The following is a 24,083-nucleotide window of genomic DNA, read 5'->3' on the forward strand; positions in this document are numbered from 1 at the left end:
CTATGGTTGGAATGAGACTCATCTGTGCCTGTAAGTAGGCCAATCCAGTTATAATATTCCTCAATTTGTATTTATCCAGTGTATTCGGTGATAATTCATTAGAAGTTGCTCAAGGTCGGGCTGTATCCTCAGAGCGGCATATTCTATTAATTAAATGCTCTCTTGCCCCGGGTTAATGTAACTCGTGTGTTTTATCACAGCCCTTTGATGGATGCGATTCATTACGGGTGAGCAGGTCGAATGCAAAAACGCATCAATAAAGCTTCCGCTCATCTGGAAACATCTGAGCCAAGCTGTCAAGCGGGAAGTATATCTTCTCTGGCCTGTATGGTACACCTGCCATTGATAAAGATACACATGGTTGGCAGATACAGGGAAGAAAATGAGCAAGATATCCAAAGGGAAACGATAAGGGATGGAGGAACATGAGAAAGACGAGGCGGTCTGATCCAAGATAAACCTTCAGGTTATTTTGTTTAACATTCAGCGTTGCTATAATTGATGACTGCTCATATTTGGTAGCCACTTCCTCATCGTAAAAGCCTAGATGGTAATTTTCCACCTGTCTGCTCTGATTCACCGTGACCACTCTGAGCAAAAATGCCTGAATAAAATGGATAATAAAAGCCATGCTGCACTCTGACTTCCACAATCTCATGTTACTGACAGAGACTCATGTGACGCCAAGGTTATTTGATATGCTCTCACAGGAACCAAAGCCCTCGGCGTTTAGATTTCGCCCTCAGCAGCACCTTCACGTTAGTCTGTTCTAAAGCTTTTACCGTTTGGGTTTGTAGGTACACTTAAGGCAACCGCATTTATTTAGGAAGGCTTGGCGTATATAAACATTGAGCCTGAAGGGATTTCAACATCTTTGTTGCAATAAATTTGGAGCAGGTATTATAGAGCTCTGGTTCAGTGTATGGTTTGCTCAGTCCACTAAGCACATATAACGCAATGTCTGTCATACACAATGCTTTACTTTAGCTGGCTTGTTTGAGGAAAGCATGAGGGACTGAATGACATCATGATGCATAACAAGGCCCCTCCCATTAGCAGTGCTAGCATTTGATTGGTCGACACCAGCTGTGTGTGTCCATGTGTGTGCTCTCTTGCATGTCTTCCTCTGGAAGATGGATGGTTGGTAGGTGTAGCTGCTGTTTTATAGTGGGCTTGATGGCAGCAGTTGCATTATACCAAGCAATCCTTTTGTCCTTGGTTGAATTTTTCCTACTGATTATCATTTAAAGAAAAAAATCTTATTACTGCAATGCAATAGTGAAAGTCATCATTTTTTGAATGGTAAATAAATAATATGATGTATACTTTACATATGTACAAATATATCTTCTTTTTTTTTTCACATTACAGTTAAAAAATACGTATTATTTCATAGTAGGCTACCCATAATTGGAAAGGTGAAGTGTTAATAATGCAAAAAAGAAAAAAAGATTGTCTTAAACAAATAGGCTTTATTTTCTGCATTTAATGGGGCCTATTACCATTCAAATGTTTGGGGTTGTTAAGAGTGTCTCTTATGCTCACGAAGGCTTCATTTATTTAATCAAGAATGTATAAATGAACTGTAATATTGTGAAATATTTTGATTCAAAATGACTGTTCTATTTTAACATAATTTAAAATGTAATTTATTTCTGTGATGGCAAAGATGAATTTTCAGCATCAATTACTCCAGTCTTCATGTCACATGATCCTTCAAAAAAACATTCTAATGATTTGGTGCTCGAGAAACATTTTTACTGACTCCAAGCTTTTGAACTGTAGTAGTGTACCAATTTATGTTTTTATTTATTTTTATATTTTTGTTGCTTATAAGTTTTCCATGCATAAAACACAGATCCGACCAATCATTGGATCCGATTAATCAATGTAATTCATTGATTATTCTGAGGAAATCTATTTTTGATCAATTTAAAAAAAGTATCAAAATGTGCAGCTTTTGTATTCAGCTCATTATGTTCATTTTGCGTATTTTTGAGCTGTTCAGTTCATAGTAATATTAATAATTTTGATGGTTGAGGGGGATTTTTTTAGGTTCAATTTTGGTTCTTTGCTTTGGTTGCCAATTTTATTCAGAGTAAAATCTGGATCGGAAAGCAAAAGCAGTTGAAAACCACTGTTCCTTCACTTTAATAGTGAGCCATTACAGACATTATCTCTAATGTGGGTGCCAGGCAATTCCGTCAGATATGACGGTCAGGTCTTACTCTTTGAATCTTAAAATTGCGTGTTTCAGCCTGACGGTTGTTATGGAGTATCTTGTTGATATAGAGGTTCATGTTGTGTGCTGTTTGCTCTGCAAATTACTGGTAAGAGTCACAGATCACACTTCACTGCTTAGCAATGCTGTGCAAACTGCCAAAAGAGAGCAGAGCACGAATGAAAGTCTGAAGAAAATCAGACTTCCCTTACTGTGTTTCATGCACTTTGCAGACCCTAAGGATATTAGGCAACTCTGAAAGCCCCATTTGATTCGTTGATCGAGAACGGCTAAATGGGGTCAGGCGCTGCGGGCTCCTCCGAGTCTGACTGACCGAAGTCTACTGTGGGAAGCATCCAGAGTTTTACCATGCTAATGTACAGCTACAGTACCACAATTGAAAAAGCTCTACGGTTACTTCATAAAAGATTTCAGATGCCTATCACTTAGTCTGAAATAAGCCCCATTGATGTGGCGCCTTCGCATAAATAGAAGTCTGCATCATTAAGACATTGAAGGTATGTGTACAGGGCGTGTATGTTTGCCGTTCCATTTGCTTTCAACATTATCTATTTGTGTACATTTTGTAGATGTCTTGTTTTGTGCATGTGCATCACTGTGAAATGTCTTTCCAGGTTTTGTGTGGGCCATCTCATCTATTTTGCACAAGACCTTTAGTCTTGTGTTTCCACTCAGTCTGTCTCAGGGCTTTGCAGTGGATGGCTTTAGAAAGCGGCTCAGCTGGACTGGACACGTACAGTGAGGCAGGTGAAGCCGAGCTCTTGTTCCTGACATCCTTTTCCCATCTCAAAGAGTCCTTTGAGGCACAAACAATAGGGCAGCAGTTCTACTCCAAAAGGGTCATAATTTTCCTCTTAGTTCTCAAATGTAAAGGGCTATTCTTAGTAAGATCGAAATAAAAACAGAGTTCACACAGAAAATTAAACTCTGTCATCATTGAGTGCTGCAGTGATGACGTGTTTTTGTAGGCCAACCCAGAAGTTCAATCTGGTTCCCTCAACAAAACCCATTGAATTTTTTTCCATTGGCTTTTGGATTATTACAGAAGATAACAAACGTTTATGTATCTTGCATGTTTATCATGATAATCTTCGCAAATGAACACAACTTTCATGAATTTTAAAGACTAAATTCGAATATCAGAAATAAAAAGGTAAAACATAGGTTATAACGTCACCACCAATAAGCTTCCAGCAGCTCTTTCAGTTTGTATTTAAAAAGCATTTTCCTTGAAAGATTGAGTTAAAATAGTTTGCAAGAGCATGATTATAAACACACTGAGACAGTAAAAGTTAGATGAGTTTACTTGTTTAATGTGATTGTTTAATGTCCCTGACAAACTCAGTAGTCCCATTAAAGGGATAGTTCACCCAAAAATGAAAATTTGATGTTTATCTGCTTACCCCCAGGGCATCCTAGATGTAGGTGACTTTGTTTCTTCAGTAGAACACAAACGAAGATTTTTAACTCAAACCGTTGCAGTCTGTTAGTCCTATAATGCCAGTCAATGGGCACACAATCTTTGGGAGAAAAAAAAAGAAACATGCACAGACAAATTAAAATTAAACCTTGCAGCTCGTGACGATACATTGATGTCCTAAGACACGAAACAATCGGTTTGTGTGAGAAACTGAACAGTATTTATATAATTTTTTACCCTGGGGGTAAGAAGATAAACATCAAATTTTCATTTTAGGGTGAACTATCCCTTTAAGCCATTGGTAGCAACTGCCCTTTTTAAAAGCTTAAAATAAATCACAAAGGATTTTTATTTTATGTCATAGAATAAAAGGGGAAAATATCTTGAGCTTGTGTTAACCACAGACCTTATTTCAGGCATTTAACCAAACCCATTCAAAAAAACCCATAGGCTTCAGGACGATGGAACGGAAAGTGCCAAAATGCTAAATAGTTTCTGGATTTTGGCCTACAAAAGTATGTCATCCCTGCAAGCCTCATGTTGTTCCAAGCTTGTATAAATGCCAAAAAAAGATGTTTTGAAGAACATTGGAGACCATCAATTTTCATTGTATGGACAAAAACACTAAGACATGTTTCAAAACACCTCAATTTTGTAGCACAGAAGAAAGTCATACAAGTTTGGAATGACATGAGAGAGAATAGCCTAAATGATGACCGAAGTTTCATTTTGGGGTTAACTATCTCTTTTACATCTCTTTTCTAGCAGCTATTTCTTAGATTGTTTTTTGAAAGCAACATTACTTTGATGCCCGTGTTGACCTGCTGTACGGAGGAGATGGAAAGTTTTTTTTTTTCAGCCTCCACACTGGGGTGATGTCTGGGGGTGGCAGGATTTCCCCTACTTAAGAGCCAAAGCGAGAGCACTAACCTATGTGTGGGTTAAAAATACACACTCCTCTGTTTCTGGGGGGTCTATCCTTGCTGAGAGAAATAAATGCATGGAAGAATTCGTCCATGTCTGTGTGTTTACTGTACTAATGGGATGTTGCCAGGAACTAGGGCTGGGCATTCCATCATATTTTCAAAATATAATTATACAACAGTTAGCAGCATCATGAATATCATTATTAATATGCTTTTTCATGCAATTTCTTTTTATTTCAGGGATTTCTTTTTTTTTTTTATTGTAAACTTACAAGTATGGGAGTGTTATGATGGATGTTTTAATAGTGCCTCTTTTTAAATGACAAAACATCCAAACTCCATTACAGACTTGGTTCATTTCAACGGTTCAAACTGTCAGGTCTTCATAATGATTCATGTCTTCATAATATGATTCATGATCTTTGTGTTATCTTTATCATCAGTAACCCTCAAAGGTTACAGTGCATTCAAACTGCCGGTGTAACTTTCATCTGCTGTGGTTGTTTTTTTTTTTTTTTTTATGTGGCCTGTTGTCCCCTCTGCCCTCTCCTGATACTTTTCTGACAGATTTGTAGGGCCTAATACTATTTTTAGGAGAGGGGTGTGCGTGCTTGCCCTGTCCCTCCTGGTTTCCTCCTGCACTAAATAGTAGAGCTAAAAAAATCACTCCGACAAAGTGGCGGTAGGTGTAGCTGGGGGCCTTGTGTCATTACTTCCTGTGGTCAGACGTGTAGACAATGTGTCCTCCATTGCTGCAGAGGTTGGTGGAATTTTTTTAAGGCGATGGCTGATCAGAGATTGTGAAGAGAGAGAGAGGATAGGACAACAAGCTTTGAGCAATGTCAACTCAACAAATGTTATCAGTCCTGCATTAGCACTTCTTTTAAGCAGACATAATGACCGACATGTCGAACCGTATTTGCTTTGTAGAAGAATTACCGAAACACTGAAAGGAAACATGACCTTTTGGTCTTTTTCAGATCAGATTGTGCTGTTGATAATGGCGTTTATCTGCATCTCACGCTCGTATAGCGGTGGAGTGGGATACTGGTGTTTAATGATTGCTTTCATGCGCTGCCTCCAGGCACAAAACTTGTTTGATGGCTGTAACAGGGTGCTAATTGCTACTGTCCAGACTGGACTCTCACAGGGCGTCAAAAGGCAGGAAATTGCTTCGCTGACTTCTGAACATAGTATAATAATAGAAGCTCATGGATGTCGGATGTAGTGTGAATGTGACTTTAACTCTGCGCTCTTTCGCTCACCTGCGTTTAATTCAAGGCTGTTGGTAGATTTTGGAATTAATTCCCTTTTCTTAATCAGCCAGGCTGGTTCAGTAGATCTAATGTCAATATATTTGTCTGTGATTGTAGAAAACTTGCTTAATTTTCTTTTTCTCTATAAATTTGTAAGTCAAGGTTTATTCATAATCTACAGAAGAGTCAATAATGCACATGGTTAATCTCAGTAGAGATTGTCGACTTTAATATTCACAGCTTTGACCTTATGTACTAAATCCTTTGCTCTGGAAATGTACTGCTCAAGCCCAAAATCTGGCATATGACAGGGAGTCCTGCTGATCAGCTGTATGTTTCTTTTTAACATGACTCAAGGACATATAGTTTTTTACAGTGGCTTGGCTATTTAAAAGTATGGGAATGCAAGACCTGTTTGTAATGTTTCTGATTCACCTTGTAGCATTGAAACCCTTTTTAGTTATCAGCATTGAAAGGATCAGACTTGGAAGGAATTTTCTTCTTTAACTTTCTCATTGGTTCATTGGTTGCTCTTCAGTCATTGGGCTTTTGTACAGATGTGGGTGTACTGATGTGGCGCCGACATGCTATTGACTGCAAATGTTAAAGGATATGATTATCAACCTCTTCATGTAATCAAGATCAAAATGACATCCATTGTAACCATGTCTCCCTTTGTACAATACTTCTGATCTTCTCACCATCAAATTGCTGTTGTACTGGATCTCACAGCTGTGATTCATCATGAACATAGACAAGAGCAATATAAGAGCATATCAGATCAATCAGAACGAACCATTTTGTTATCCAGAATATGAAACTTCCATGTTTGTTCTGTTTTTCTGAGATGTTTTTTCCCTCTATTGCACAACGGATTGCAGGGAAATCCCTTAAAGTTACTGTTCAGTTTCTTATTCAGTGAAAGCATTTCTGTTTTCTTTGTAAGTTACACTTTGCTGTTTTTTTTTAAAATGGTTATCTTCATCACTACCCTGAATTTAAACTTGCAGCACAGAAGCCGTATGATGTACATTCTCTCTACCTGACTCTGATGAACCAGATTCTCTGAAGACATTTTTTTGTTCTTCCTATTTTACTTTCATGAAATGGTTGGTGTTGCGCCAACCACAGAGTGGGGCCACTAAATGGGCAGCACATGCTCTGATTGGATAGTGAGGCAAAGTGTTTCTGCGCGCACACATATCTGACACCTATTTCCTCCCAGAAACCCTAGCAGCAACCCAGAATCCAGGAAGTGGTGGCTCACCAGTAGATGACTTGCTCTCTCGCTGAGACACATTTGCTCAGCATGTTTCTTCAAGGAGATCTCTGGGACGGTGTTATCCACTATGTCAGGCATCAAATTTAGAGTATTATGCTTGGATAACTTGGTTAGATCCAGCCTAGCTCATCGAGATGAGACTATGATGCAATTGTTAGCATTTGCGATGGACTGAAATTGATTTTGGCTTCCTGCTTCTTGATATTGTTAAGCTTTTTTAGCTTTTCTCTCCTCATCAACCATGAGTTTACCACGGAAGGCCACATCGGAGGAGCAAATGGGGTCAAACAGGAATCCATCACGCTGTTCGTCTGGCAGGGAGAGCGCTCGTCGCTGGCGTCTCCTCAGCAGGCCTTGGCTAAAGCACCGTTCAAATTCAGCCCCCGAGGAGCCCTTGGACACACTTGACAGAAGGAACCTGGCTGGACAGGACATGCGCACACAGAGCTTGACATGGTCCAGAAGCAGCAGCAGTATGGCTCGATCCAATCCTCCTATCTCCAGGGTCCACAGTCTCCCAGACCCCCACAGGGTCACCAACTGCGGTGTCCTCCTGGAGCATCCTAATCTTCAGAGGGACTGGTTATCTCGCAGCTCGACCCCTTTTTTAAGATCTACATCTGAACTGGGGAGCGAAATTCGTACTGAGACTCCACCGCTCAGACGGGGGCTGAGCTCTCAAACGTTTTCAGGGATTCTGCTGTCCATGTCAAGACGAATTAGCCAAATTTTAAATACCTCTCCTGAGCCGGCTGTTGGAGAACTTTCAGAAGACGGTAGGAAATTCCGCTTTACCATTTAGACTAGATTTTGTTTAAAAACTTGAGTTTTTCTTTGTCCAAAATGGTTTTGATAACATGCCAGTGTAAGTTTTCTTACTTGAGGGGATGGTTCACTAAAAATGTAAATTCTGTCATTGTTTACTTTAACCCTGTTATGTATGACAAACTGTATGACTTTCTTCTGCGGAACACCAAATATGATATTTTTAAGTACGATGACAACCAAACAGTTTAGGCTACTATTTTGTATGGACAATGCAAACACTGAGACATTTCTCAAAACATCTTCTTTTATGTTCCACAGAAGAAAGTAAGTCATACAAGTTTGAAATGATATGAGAACTGTTGCCAAATTTGCACTGCAAGGGTGGCACAGAAGAGCTTCTGAAGTGGTATTTAGGTGTCTTTACACAGTTTAGAATCAGAATGAGCTTCATCGCCAGGTATGTTTACACATACAAGGAATTTGTTTTCGTGACAAGCTTCCACAGTGCAACAGAATGACAGTGACGGAACAAAAACACATATAATAAAAGAATAAAAATAGAACAAGTAATTACACTGAATTTTGAGCAGGCACATAGCAGCCTTAACTCTGCTCTGTAAAGATGCCTTAGGGTGAGTAAATGATGCATTTTCATTTTTGGTCGAACTATCCCTTTAAGTGCAGTCTCCACAATGATTTGTTTAAAATTTGGTTCAATCGTAGGGTTGGTTGAGTGCTGACTTTGTCAGATGTGTAGCTGCCGTCCCATGTACTGTAAGTAATGGTTTGACTAACTTCAGAATGATACAACACAGTGAGGCGTTCATGGGTTTAAGCCAGTCATATTGAGTCACATATACATCAGTTAAGGTGATATTACACTGACTTTTTGAGTAACAGGATGATTTTTCGTTCATCCTTAGGATTTTGGTTACTAACAGCAATATGAAAGTTATATAGCTTTCTTATGTCTTTCCAGTGTAGCTGTTTCTTGCTTATAAAACTGTGGTATTTGAGTCTAATCTCATTGTGTATCAGAAAATGCAAAATTGAAGCTCGAGTGTATCTTCAAGCTTTCCATATCTACAGTAGAATCAGTCATTCTTTAGTAATTCTGGTAACTCTTTACTCAGAGCCTTTGTGTAATGCATTATAAAATAGTTTTAATGCATTAATTGTGCCTTGTAATGCACCTTATAATGCATTAAAAAGTAAAATCTCCTGAATAATTATTACCACAGTTTATACATAATGGCACTTATCAATTCATTGTTACACTATGCATTTCAAATTTAGTTGTAATTATTTATGACAAGATATAATCTATTACAACACACATTATGAATAATTATAATGCATTATACCCTTTAATAACCCTTTATAATGCATTATACATAAAGGCTTTAAAGGGATAGTTCACCCAAAAATGAAAATTCTGTCATTAATTACTCACCCTCATGTCGTTCCAAACCCGTAAGATCTTCCTTCATCTTCGGAACACAAATTAAGAGATTTCTGATTAAATCTGAGAGTTCTCTGATCCGAGTTACTGTCTACTGAACGTAAACAACGCTGATTACGTTGATTACATTCTGGGGTACTCTCCACAATGGCGAAAGACGGTAACTTTGCGAGAAGAATTGTTGAATCAGTTATTTTATTGTTTTCTTTTGCGCACAAAAAGTATTCTCATAGCTTCGCAAAATGACGTTGAACCCCTAATGTCACATGAACTATTTTACTGATGTCTTTGCTACGTTTCTGTGCGTTGATCGTGCTAATGTCCTTGCTGTCTACGGAGGGTCAGAGAGCTCTCAGATTCCATCAAAAATATCGTAATTTGTGTTCCGAAGATGAATGAAGGGGTTTGGAATGATATGAGGGTAAGTAATTAATGACAGAATTTTCATTCTTTAAGTATAGTGTTACCGTAATTTTTTACTGAGATGAATCTTTACATGAAAAAATGGCATATTTATAAACACATTTTTTATAATTTTTTTACACATTTTATAGTATTGTATTGTATTTACATTTCCTTGAAACTTTTGATCAAAATATTATCAAATTGCAAGCATTGTTATTGCCAACCTCTCCTTTGACTCCATTAGCATTAGCATTTGCAAGTGAAATGGTAATACATTGAATACTGCGTCTCACTATCGGAGTAAACACCTTTTCCTCTTTTAGATTCACTTCCCCCTTCCTGCTTTCCAACTTATCGCTGAACACTTCTCATCGCTATTAGCATAAATGATAAGTAGCTAGCACGGAAAGGCAAATGCATAAAATTGATAGTGTTAAACCAAGCAAAAGTGTTCCCTTTGAGCTCGCAGCTCCTCACTTGCTCTAATAAAGTAATTATTGCTTTCGGCTCCTCTGGGTTCAACACTATTCAACCGAGGTTGGAAGTGTGAATGCAGATGCCTGGGTTGGCTTGGAGTTTGTGTCAACAAACCTCGGGGTGACAGCAGGAGTTTGACCCCCTCCTAAGTCCAACTTTTTCCTCCATTCCTTTAGAAATGTAGGAGGCAGCTCACTCACCTCTTTTTGTATGCTAATACATGTTCCTGCAAGGGTACAAAGACCCTGGGCTCACCACCTTTTAGCCTTATTACCCTTTGAAAAGCTGGGGCAGAGGTGGTCTACAGAAGTCATGAGAAAGCACCCTGTGTAATTGAGTTTTAGAAGGAGATAGAGGCAGACCTGTACCTTCAATAAAGCCAATTTCCGTGTTAAAGCAGAATGTACTATTTAGGTCTTTCGGACACATTAGTAAGCACAGTTTCCTCATTTAGGTCTTCTCGTCATGGGCTGGTTGCTCCAGGAATCCCCCAGCCTGACAGAAACACAGTGGGTGGGGAGAGCAGCTAGTCTTAGACCTGCAGCTGAAAATGGGGCGATGCTGAATTTGCAGTCCCAATGTCGTGCTTTAGGTAACTTTGTTCTGTCGAGCAGATATTCCCACAAGAGTTGGCACACAAACCTTTGTCATTGTGCATTAACAGCGAGAGCGAGCAGGAACAGTAAAGACACTTAATCCTTTAGGATGGAAAGTGCTGCCAATGAAGAATCCACTGGCTTGAATATAGACAGAGACTGGCTATTTATTTATTTATTTTATTTTATTATCTATTTATTACACTTTTTTTTTTTTTTTTACAATTTCGTTTCCAATGCCAGGAAACAACTGTAAAAGGAATGTTTGTTTGTTTGTTTGTTTGTTTGTTTGTTTGTTTGTTTGTTTGTATTTATTTATTTATTTATAACATGTTTATTCAAGTAGAAAAATATAATACTTTCGGTTGCAAAACAACATTGTAGTTGTTGTTGTTTATTATTATTAATTTAATTTGTTCTATTAAATTTATTAGTGAATAATAATAATAATAATAATAATAATAATAATAGTAAATATTTAATCAGTGCTGTTTAGTTAGTTAATAATTATTAAAATAATAATAATGGCTTTGTCAAATTAATTTTTGTTAAAACAATATGACCGTATCATAAAACAATAGTGGATTTAGGTTTGAAGCACATATGCAGGAGGTGAGTTAATGCAGGAGTGGGGGATATGAGGAAAGGCATGCAAATGTTCCAGGCATGCTGACGGCAGCTTATTTAAATATGTAACAAAGTCTTTCAGCGGAGGATTGTCGTACTTGTGACTTGAACAAAAGAGCATGCGCTTAGTGCCCTGCCTCTTGCACGGTCCCGTCTGTAACAATGGAGGAAAGGAATAACAGCACTGCGAATTATTTTACATGACAGATGTCGGACTGTGAGAAATGCATGACCTCCTTGTTCGACAATAAAGTTTGATGAGTGTTAAAAAACACGTAGCCATGAAAAATGTGCTAATTGCACACAAATTTAAAGAAGTGAAATTGATTTTCCTCACCACTGTTGTTTTTTTAACATTGCTTTCAGTCCTGATAAATGTCAGTTTAAATATTGACTGAGTTGCACAATAATGTAAGTGATTCCAATACAAATGAAGTCAAAATGTTATTACATTCAGTTTATTGGGTCTAGTGTCCTAACAGTGCCTGTAACTCATCTCTCAACAGTATGCATGTATTTAGGCGGGCTCAGCTGGGCAGAGGGCATGTTTTGTGGGCGTAGTGTCTTTCTGACCAGTGTGGTGTTTTAGCTTCTGCAGGGAGTTACAACTGACTGAACAAATCCAGCCTTAGGAGGAAGATGTTTGAGTGTGCAGATTAAAGGGCAAAGGGACGATGGTGTGTTGTCTCAGAGCTGCTTCGCTAGAGTGGCATGATGGTAAAAGGCTTGTGACGCTGGTGATGTGAATTATGAATGACACGAAGCACTCTCCTGTCACTTCCATGGCACAGACCCACAAGCTCCATTCTACTGTTCGCAAGCATTTTGTGCAATTTTGCATTAGGGTAATGACCTGAAAGGGCACCTTTTTATATTTCTAAATGCAGTTAATGGTCATTTAAAGAAAAGGGGAATCTATTTAACAGCAGGTGTTTTTGGGTGAATTTGACTCTACCATGGCCTGGATTTCTAAATTATATGAATGCTTACATTTTTGGCGATTTTTGTTTATATATTATATTATATTATATTATATTATTATATGGTTTGCACTTTTTAAAATTTGGACTAATACTATTAATATTCTATTAAAATAGAATACTAAATAATAAAATCAGTAGTTAAAATACTATAATTAAATTTTGCCATGTTATTATAATGTACAGTATGAAAAATTTTAGATATTTTTCAAATTCATGTTTAAACATTAACAGTAAAAGAATAGTTCACCCAAAAATGAAAATGTACTCGCCCTCAGGCCAACCAAGATGTAGATGAGTTTGTTTCTTGAACAAACAAGAATAAATTTAACATTACATAATAGATCCATTGCAGTAATTGGGTGCCATCAAAATAAGAGATCACACAGCTGATAAATTGTTATTATTTTACTATACTGATTGTTGTGGATTATTGTGATGCTTTAAAATCAGCTGTTTGGACTCTTATTCTGACAGCACCCATTCACTCCAGAGGATCCATTGGTGTGCAAGCGATGTAATGCTAAAGTTTAGATAAAGAAACAAACTCATCTACATCTTGGATGGCTGGAGTGCATGTAAATGTTTAACAAATTTTCATTTTTTGCTTAACTATTTCTTTAAGTGAGAGTTAAATGGTGGAAAAGCTCATCTAATGCTGGGTACACTCTAAAAGATTTAAAAAATCTTATAAGATTTTCAAAATGTGAGAGACCACAAACATGAGGGGGAAAAAATCCTAGATTTAAACGTTTGGCTTCTATAGTGTGTGGTGTCCTCGGGCCCCCCCCACACACACACATCAGGGTTTCTGATTGTAAATATTCCACATGTTGAATATTTACGATTCGCGATCAGGGTGCCTCCGACGTTCTTCCGAGCAGATTCAGTCACTCTTAACACACCTCACACCACAGGAAAATCAGATAAAAAAATCTTTAGAACCACCAAGATAATCGGGACATTACCTAGGATTGTCAGAAGGGGAGAAATCAGCCCGATTATCTTGTGGTGTGTAACCAGCATAAATGTAAAAATCTGGTAAATGAGCGTGGACAAATATCCAGTATGTTTAAAAATTAAAATCTCTAATCTTGCTTGATGACCAATATGTTACCGATATGTCATGCATCCCTACTAGTTTTTGTGTGGCTGAGCAGTGTCTTAAGTCGCAAAGTTTTTATATTTCTCTATGGTGGCGTGTCTGAGATCATGATAAGAGGACAGCGCTGCCCCACCTCACCCCGCAGCCAACAGCTGTTCCTCCCAGGCTGGACCAGTCCCTGTTAGATTACTGATTAACCCGTACCGGCACATCACATCCTGCTTAACCAACTGTGTCAAAACAAAGTCGCAACTTCCCCTAAGCATCCCCACTTTGTTCCTCCAGCTGGAAGCTCCACAAACGCATCCTCACAGAGTTGCAATCATAGCCCAATCTGTTAATTGCAGTAATTTCCTCTCTCTGTGGACCCAACTCCCCCAAACTCCCCAGACACCAATTAAAGCTGCTAATTTGAAGGGCTTATGAATTGCCATTCCAGAGTGAGATGGCTGTGGATGCATCTGTAGTGGGCTTACGCTGAATCTCTTATGATCTGCAAGAATTTGAGTCCTGCACTTTGCCCTGCTTTTAACTCACAAAAAATACCATGGCATTGCTGCTTTTGGACACATACAGTACCATGGTAATGCCATTTGTTTTTGGACATATGCCTTGCGAAAGCACAATGAAAATTCAACTCAGGTGTGTGTATTTTGTCTGTTTTACAATGACTTCATAATATGACTCATTCATTCAGAATTTAGAGTCCGATATAAGTTTATATTATATTACATTATAGATTTATATTTTTGGTTTGTAAGTGTATTTATTACATTTATTAAAAGTAAACAATTCACTGGATTTAACAAAAAATATCCACTGTTGCTTGTATAAATTGATAAATAACTACAAGAATAACAAAGTGCAGTAAACCGTAAAACTATTTGTGCTACAAACCAGTGTTTATGAAAATATGATAATGCCACTTTGCATTATCAAGCAGCATAATGAGCGGTTTATACAGCTAAAAATAACTAGAAGACAATGGCACCAGAAGCCATTCAGGTTACTAATGGCTAGGCCCAAATTTGCATCAAAAATACATATACGCATAATACAATTCGTAACAAAAAATAGGCATGAATAAATATTTTTTCTATTTTTTTTTTGTTATTACGTGTGTATTTTTTAAAGTTTATTATTTGTATACATATACATACATAATTGCATACATACATACATACATACATACATACGGACATACATATATGTATATGCACTGTAAAAAAAATAAGTGCAATTTTAACTTATGAAATTTTGTAAAAACATTTGGGCTTTGTTACATCTTCTGTTGTTTAATGAAAGTTTATTGCATTATTTAAGTATCGTGTGTTACCATGATGGTGTTTTGTATTTGCATTAATGACTCTATATATTAGTATATACTTCTGCTTGTGGCGAAGCTACTTGTGATGAGCTTTGATTCTTCATGCATGGTTTTCTCTTTTACCACCTGCATTATTATGGTGGTTGTCAGTATGTTAAATGTACAAAACAGATTTTAATAGCAGTGTGTTGTTGAATTATACTGGTTTACATTCAAATTTCCTTGTTTGCAAATTAGTTTTTCTGTATAGTGCTAGACAGAAACTGATTTTTTGTTTTGTTTTGTTTTTTTCAGTGCTGCCGTTAGTCTGTGGTAACAGTGGTAAAACCTTTGCTCTCTCACGGGTTTCATATGGGCTATTTATATAACATGAGACAAGCCGCCAATCAGGGGTATACGGGCCATTTCTGCACCACACCTTCTCGCTGTTTTCTATCTTACTCCATTACGTACACTATATCACGCGCACTTTCCCTGTGCTGACTCTAGTGTTCTTCCACACGATTTTCAACCTGGTGTGGCCACACCCCTCCCTCTGTGCTCAGGCATTGTTATTGGACGGGCTGTTTGTGTTTAAGGGTTGTTGTGGAGACCAGGTGGTTGGGCGCTGTGTAGGTTGGCTCATGAGAGGGCAGGAAGGTGACGCTCCACAGCCTCCATGGCTGAGCGACACAAAGCATCTCCTGTTCTCCTTCGCGATCTGTTTGTGTGTTTGTGTGTCAGGGTGTGCACACACCTGGCAAGCACTGTGGGAATTTGGCATCAGGACGTATATATTGAAAGTCCACCGTAATGAAAAGACTCATTTGGGTGAAAGATCCCAGTATAATCAGCCAATTCATGTTTCTAAACTGCGCAATAGACTGGATGTTTGAGTATCTGCTTAATAGTGATGTAATCTGATTCTTTTAATGTACACTGAATGTAGGGTTGGGAATCAATAGCCCTCTTAAACAGAACCAGTTCCATTAAACAAAACAAGCACAATTGATTTTCTATTGAGTGGCATTACAATAAGAAATTGTTTTTGCTGAGCTTGCAGCATGTCTTCAAATTGATAGAAGAAAATAAGGCTGTAGAGTGAAACAAAGGCAATAAAAAGACACACATCTCTCTATTGTGGTGTTCTCGCTGGTTTCATACAACCATCAAACATACTGGGACCAGCATAGGGCAGTTGGTGAACAAATGACTCTTTTGTGGTTCTTTTTAATGAATCAGTCTCAAACTATGAGTTTCAGTTTGAATCAATGTAACAACTCATTCACACAGTGAGTCACAGAGTAGTTTTTGATACTAAACTTAAATGATTATTTTCATATTGATTTTTTTTTTTTTCTCACCTAGAACGGTGTACACTTAAGGCTTGTGAGATGTGGGGCCCGTCCACACGGTAACGCATTTAGCTGTATACATATAAATGTGTGTCATATCGGCATTTCTTCCAGATGGATCCGGCGTTTTGGGAGCCTGAAACCGCTATCATTTTAAACCAGGTCCCAGGGTGGATAAATCTGAAAATGACAGCCTTGCATTTTCATGTGTACAGCCAATCCGTATATATTGTGAAAAGATGATGTCCTCACCCTACGTCTCGACCCTAGTCAAGACACCACTATGTCATGTAACTGCAACAACAACAACATGAACAAACAATGAATGGCCGTGTTTTTATTAAATAACATTAACACCGATCAATAAATGTATTATTCTATGTTTGTCTTTTTCTTGTTGTGTTGGGTTTGTATACGCAAGGTTTATGCGCATGCTCAAAGTCCCTTTCAAGGAAAGTCTGTTCACTCGGCCGCCATATTTGCATTGCCTCCAGGCAGCTCAGACAAGACCAAGTCCTATCTAAATGAATGGGGGAATCCTGAAATCTCAAAAACTGCTCGCTGAACTCGCGATTAAATTACATATTTCAAATCAGCAACAAAATCTGAAATGAACTGCCCCATAAATGTTGTTTCTTAAGCTCAAATTATACTTTTCAGTCTAGACCAGCCAATGCGCTTATGACTGTGCATGTGCATCAGTTGGTCCAGCCCATAGACTGTAAAAAAAAAATGGACGTAGTGTCCGTGACGTCACCCGTAGGTTTCTGAAGAGCATTTTTGAAGCTCAAATTGCTTGGAGCCGGCCGTCGCCATCTTGGCATCGCGTCACTCCCGGATAATCGAAAATGGGCAAAAAGGCTGGAGGTGGGTGGAGCTGGTTGCTGAAACCTCGCCGACAGCTGTGGCAATCCACCTGTCAGTCAAGTGGCTACGCCCTTAATTATGCAGAACTTTTAGGCTTAATATAATTGAAATGGATGAGTTATAAAAAAAATTCACCCCCCTCACAGTTGTCATGAAGGGCAAAATTAGCTATATAGACCAAAACCACTTTTTGTACCAGGCTGTAAACATACTTTTTTCTGCTGTAAAGTTGGGCATTTTAACATGCGGAGTCTATGGGATTGACTCCCTTTTGGAGCCAGCCTCTAGCTGCAGTTTAAGTCACTTCCGTGTTAGGTTGCCGCTTGGTCCAGCCTTAGTTTTCTATGGGAACCAGAGCTTATAAGGGCTGCTGCAGTGACGCAATGACTTTAACAATCAACGACTATCCCACCATATTGCGTGTTGCAGTTTCTCCCATTCATAAGTATAGGAGTGAACCGTCTTTGTATTTCTATAGTCTTTGGCACGCTCCAAGTCTTCTTCTCTGTTTTAATGTATCTCTTTGGCAGAATTACAGCAACACATACTGGTCTAGCATGTATACTACATCGTTTTGAGTCTGTTTCAGTGGTTGTGTGTGTACGCAGATATTTCTTGAGACAACGCTGTGTTTACAGGAAGAACGAGGAAAAAAGATCAGATAGGGAAAGCTCTGGCTTCATGTGGAATTAGTGTAATTTTTGACTGGTTGTTTATATTACATTGCATAGTTTGATGCACTATAGTGTTCAAAAGTTGGGGGTCAGTAAGATATTTTTTATTAAATATTTTTGAAAAGTGCTCAATTTTGAACAGCAGTGTACTCACAGTTTTGTGTAAATAAACTGTGCTTCAATTTTTATTAGACGTTTTTGATTAATACTTAGTATATAGTTAGACCAGAATGTCTAAAAAGGAGCTAGACCATCAACATCCGTATTTTAGTTCTGCAACAACTGATGCTTCCCTGTTGCCTCACTTCATTACACTTCTGCTTTCCTCATATGTCTGCGGTATGAACTACTTTTATAGTTTGGTTCGTCATGAGAAAACACTAGAGAAGTAACGTTGTCCCATTTGTGATCAAACAATCGAAGTAGCTCATAAAGTGTTTGTGAATCTCTCAACAGTATATGAATCAGCATGTTTGCGACCTAAAAATTAAGGGTTGTGTGTGTGTATATAACATACGTGACTCTACCTATTTGGCTTAATTGATACTTGGTGTTGAATCAACATTTATTATAATTCACACACAAAACACAAGCTGCAACATTTAAATTAGTAGTTTACTCTAAAATAGTTTCCCATATTTAATTTAGCTTAGAGGAAGATTCTCAATAAAAAATGACTTTAAGTTTGGTCTATATGTTATACTAACCTAATGTTTGACTTCAGATGACTATGAATATAGTATGGTGCTTTTCCACTCCACTGCATGGTACGGCACGGTACGGTTCACTTTTGGGGGGTTTTCCACTGGGTACACTACCTGGTACCTAGTACTTTTTCTAGTACCACCTCGGCCGAGGGTCTGTGTACTTGGCGGCCAGTGGATTTTCCTTTTGAAATTAGAAAACCAAAATCGGGAATCGAGCATTCACTTGTTTTTTGTTTTAATATTGAATGTAGAAACATGAGAAAACGGCTCCTTTTTCGGTTTTTTTTTTTTTTTCAAGAAACGAAAAACAAGAATTCAGCTTAATTTTTTGTTTTCCGTTCAGGGGTAGAAAAATGTGTAAACCACTTGAATATTCGATTTCTACACGTGGGTGGGAATTGAATGCCCCTTTCTGCTGATTGGTCAGCCGAAGATCAAACCGTGCCATCATCAGTTCTTCCGCAGTTCTGCGAGGCAGAAGTCCTCCACTGCTGCAGGTGTACGGATTCTTGATGTGTTTATTGCAACTACATTTCATCTTTTTCTCATCAAATAACCAGACAAGTGAATAGCTCGATTCAATCCATTCTTCTGTGTAGATATAAATTCTATGATTTGCATCAGCTGGGCATGTATGATATGACGTCTGTCATAGCCTACCCTGTTTTTTTTTTGTTTGTTTTTTTTAATTGATTATAATTGAGACCTCCAAAATGATATGTGCTTGTACTGGCCGTGAGCTGCATGCGCACTCGCACACAGGTATGTAACGCAAGATTTTCATAAATGTAACTTGCATTTCGGGTTGATTCTCACCAAACCCCACAGAATACATTAAGAACGCTTGGAATATACGGCACGGGATTAGGATTATTTTACGACAGATTTGCATCCGCTTAAAATAAAAGTCACCATCTCTGCCATTCTCTGCCAAGTGAGAGCAGGACATTTTGTGTGTGTTCGAAAAAGGAAGGTAATAAGCCTTTAGAATAACAAGGAGAGTTATCCCTATAGTTCACACAGTTTTAATAAATTGCGATGAGTTAAATAAACTCAGTAAACTAAACTGCAGACAAACTAAACGACAGTCAAGCGCAGACCAGTATTGAAGTGTACAGCAAAAATGCAGTCATAACTTTGTTTTTGCTGAGTTTAATTAATATTGAGTCGGCCTATTAATTGAAACGCAAACCGTGCTGTTCCGTGCTGAGTCATACCACGCAGTGGAAAAGCACCAGTAGAATGAGACACATGGGCCAGTTTTGTTGTGCTTTTTCAAGTTTTGGAGCTTGATTGCACACATTGCCATTTACATTTATTCATAAGGCATTTTATTTTTATGTTCCACAGAAGAATGAAAGTCATGGGTTTTGCAGCAACATCAGGGTAAATAAATGGTGTTTTGGGTGAACTGTTTCTAGGGTTATACCACTGAAAGAAATTGCAAGGAGTGTTGATGAGAGTTTAGTTTCTTGACTAAGTGGTGTTTTAAAAGCAGGAGGCGGTTGAGTTTTCTCTGTGTTGGCAGTGATTAGCGGTCCCAGGCATTCCCTCGTCTGAAACCTCATCCCGGACAGGTGGTATGACCTCTCCTTCAGCTGAAGACATTCCAGGCAGGGCTGCAGGGGTTAGGATTACCCTTCATCAGACACATGCAAGGCCGGTCTGGGCCTCAGTGGGTGTCTGTGATCATAGAGATGTACATTAGGCCTGTCCCGGTCAGTGTCATGCACATGCTTCTAACAGATGTTTAATCTGCTTGCGACATATCTGCGTGCCAAGTTACTCAAACATCACAAACCGTGATGTACCAGACATGCTGAGGCAACACTGGCTTGACTCATCTGTTTACCTTTTTATACTCTCATAGATAGTCGATGCCTTATTGCTTAAATATTACCTCAGATGTCTCACAAGCATGATGATATCACATTATCATCCTGTATCACACATGGATCTTTAATTTAACACATGCACGATCACTTCCTGCTAGTCTGTCTGAACCTTTACTGACCTCTTGGGTGAGCTCTATTTGTGGGCTCCAGCTCCATTACAGGGTCACAAACTGGCAGCTCTTGGGATCAGCTGGCAGCCACCCTGCAGTAATTGTTTTCAAGCTGTGCTGCTGCACAAACAAACATATGGGTGCATGTAGGACCATGTCTAGGACACCCACATGGTTACAGTCTTATTACACCCTTTCTGGAGCCCAGGTGTCCTCTACACACCACAGCAATTGCCCACACAGCTCATTGTGTATCTTCAAGGCCAAAATTATCGGCACAGAAGCAGGGTATGAATTTGTTTTTGTTTTTTTCTTTTGGCTTGTTTTTTTTTCTTTCTTTTTTTTCACTGTAGTCGTAGTAATTGGTCACAGTGATTAGTAAACGTTATGTGTAATGTTATATACAGTGGGGGGGAAAATTATTTGATCCCCTGCTGATTTTGTGCTTTTTTCCACTGACAAAGAAATGATCATTCTATAATTTTAATGGTAGGTTTATTTGAACAGTGAGAGACAGAATAACCAAAAAAAAATCCACTTCAAAAAAGTTATAAATTGATTTGCATTTTAATGAGTCAAATAAGTATTTGATCCCCGATCAGTCAGCAAGATTTCTGGCTCCCAGGTGTCTTTTATACAGGCAAGGAGCTGAGATTAGGAGCACTCTCTTAAAACCTGTTTAAAAGACACCTGTCCACAGAAGCAATCAATCAATTGGATTCCAAAAGATTCCACCATGGCCAAGACCAAAGAGCTGTCCAAGGATGTCAGGGACAAGATTGTAGACCTACACAAGGCTGGAATGGGCTACAAGACCATCGCCAAGCAGCTTGGTGAGAAGGTGACAACAGGTGATGCGACTATTCGTGAATGGAAGAAACACAAAATAACTGTCAATCTCCCTCGGACTGGGCTCCATGCAAGATCTCACCCCGTGGAGTTTCAGTAATCATGAGAACGGTGAGGAATCAGCCCAGAACTACACAGGAGGATCTTGTCAATGATCTCAAGGCAGCTGGGACCATATTCACCAAGAAAACAATTGGTAACACACTACGGCGTGAAGGACTGAAATCCTGCAGTGCCCGCAAGGTCCCCCTGCTCAAGAAAGCACATGTACAGGCCATCTGAAGTTTGCCAATGATTCAGAGGAGAACTGGGTGAAAGTGTTGTGGTCAGATGAGACCAAAATTGACCACTTCGGCATCAACTCAACTCGCCATGTTTGGAGGAGGAGGAATGCTGCCTATGACCCCAAGAACACCATCCCCACCGTCAAACATGGAGGTGGAAACATTATGCTTTGGGGGTGTTTTTCTGCTAAGGGGACAGGACAACTGCACTGCATCAAAGGGACGATGGACTGGGCCATGTACCGCCAGGGCATTAAAGCCGGCCAGGGCATTGAAGCCAGCCAGGGAATTGAAAATGGCTCGTGGATGGGTATTCCAGCATGACAATGACCCAAAACACACAGCCAAGCCAACAAAGGAGTTTCTGAAGAAGCAGCACGTTAAGGTCCTGGAGTGGCCTAGCCAGTCTCCAGACCTTAATCCCATAGAAAATCTGTGGAGGGAGCTGTAGGTTCAAGTTGCCAAACGTCAGCCTCGAAACCTTAATGACTTGGAGAGGATCTGCAAAGAGGAGTAGGACAAAATCCCTCCTGAGATGTGTGCAAACCTGGTGGCCAACTACAAGAAACGTCTGACCTCTGTGATTGCCAACAAGGGTTTTGCCATCAAGTACTAAGTCATGTTTTGCGAAGGGGTCAAATACTTATTTGACTCATTAAAATGCAAATCAATTTATAACTTTTTTGAAAAGCGTTTTTCTGGATTTGTTTGTTGTTATTCTGTCTCTCAAATAAACCTACCATTAAAATTATAGACTGATCTTTTCTTTGTCAGTGGACAAACGTACAAAATCAGCAGAGGATCAAATAATTTTTTTCCCCACTGTGTGTGTGTGTGTATATAATAAATCTTTATTTTTACATCCCAAGCGTTGCATTTTCAATATAGTGTCAAGTTAAAAGTAGTCCATACTTTTCAAAACAAGTCTTGAGACCTTTTCTCCATTCCTTTGCACTTCTTGTAGCAGCTAGAAAATGCCTCCCCTAAAAAGCTTGTCTAATTGGGGTCAGGTAAACCTGAAACCAGCCTTATTTTACAAGGTTCCTTAACACAGATTAGTCGACTAGTCTTTCAGACAACTCACTAGTCATTAAAAATATTTAGTTTTGCACATCCCTATTGAAAGGGGTGGCTTCATTTGTATCTTTCATTTTTGTTTCCCCACAGAGGTCACCTGATCTAACCTTTGGTTCTGTGGTTGCATTTCCTTTCCAGAGAAATGAGTGTTTGTTCTTTCTGGTGCATTTTTCATGTCTGTCTTATGAAATACTATAGCAATAAATTTATTTAGCGAGACATATACTGCCTTTTGTGGGGGTTTTATTCATCCCCTTGTCTCTTGACATTTTAACCGACCTTTCTGTCATTTCAGGTTTTGATTAGTATCTGTTTTCTCACTTCAGAGCTGCCACCCCCCTCACAGAGCATGTTGGGTAACATCCTTTGCATGTACTCCGTCATTGCTGACGCTGCACAACAATCTAGAGGATATTTGGAGTGAAAGATGAGTTCAGTTGAGGATGATGGACACACTGAACTCTGCAGAAATAACATTCTTGTTAAAATGAGTTTCTGCAGAGGTTATATAACAGGACTTTTTGAAGGACTTTGTCAGGACAGATGTGATTTTCACGCTAGATTTCAGATGACACACTCATACTTAACTAAATGTTCCCTTGCCCGAACACCTCAGGGAGGGGGCTTTATATACCGCTGATATATTTAGCAGGAGATCACAGTAATTAGGTTCCTGAGCAAGTGTTAAATGTTTTGCCTTCTCAGTGGACTAGAGACTGTCTAGTTTGTTTTGCGGTTACTTTGCCGATCTACATTCATCCACAGAGAAATAGTCTTAATTTAAAAGGATTCATACCAGGCATCTAGGATTTTCTCTAGAAAAAGCATATGGACCATTTAATTAATTTACATGACATTTCCAGGACTTCCATATATCAGTTTTTTTTATAACTTTAACCCTGGTTCATCCAAAAAAAAAAAAAGAAAGTGAGGGGGTGAATTAGAATATTAGTTGTTTTAACTTATTTTAATGCTTAATGTCTTATTTCAAATAATTCATGTTTTCTCGAGGCCCCTGAAAACTGCTGGTTTAGACACCTTTAAAGATTACATTGTTTTTATTGGATTAAATTTTGTTTTTAAAAATGTCAAATTATTTTTTATAATAATTGGAAATGTGCCTAAGATGATGTTAATGGAGCTAGCATTCAGATTTCCCATAATCATGGAAAACCTAAAATATTAATGGATTTTGTAAAAATATAAATTCCTAGGCCTTAAAAATTCAGAACAAACAAATTAATAGTGTTAAAAATCATGGAAGGTTTATGCTGTACACTGAGCATCAGGAAGCTGAATCCTCACTGAGCTGCAATTACAGTCTCTTTTTAATCATTTTGTATGCCAATAAATATGGGATAGATTTCTTTAAAATCTATTAATTCAAATAATTGTTACCCAAAATGCAAATGG

General features: G+C 38.6%; 1 protein-coding gene across 3 annotated transcripts in view; it reads left to right on the forward strand.

Annotated features, from left to right (window-relative positions):
* The window catches only part of rasal2 (RAS protein activator like 2), an 81,045-nt gene that overhangs the window by 11,240 nt on the left and 45,722 nt on the right, over positions 1–24,083 (forward strand). The window contains exon 1 of one of the 3 annotated variants that reach the window (XM_058746539.1): positions 7,120–7,902. The exons of the other annotated variants lie outside the window; for them this stretch is intronic. Within the exon in view, the coding sequence (XP_058602522.1) occupies positions 7,368–7,902 (535 nt within the window). The 5' untranslated portion in view covers positions 7,120–7,367. Of the gene's footprint in view, positions 1–7,119; positions 7,903–24,083 lie in introns of those variants that run through there. 3 annotated transcript variants of the gene reach the window in all.

This window comes from Onychostoma macrolepis, chromosome 02 (genome assembly GCF_012432095.1).
Source record: "Onychostoma macrolepis isolate SWU-2019 chromosome 02, ASM1243209v1, whole genome shotgun sequence".
NCBI classification, from domain to species: Eukaryota; Metazoa; Chordata; class Actinopteri; order Cypriniformes; family Cyprinidae; genus Onychostoma; species Onychostoma macrolepis.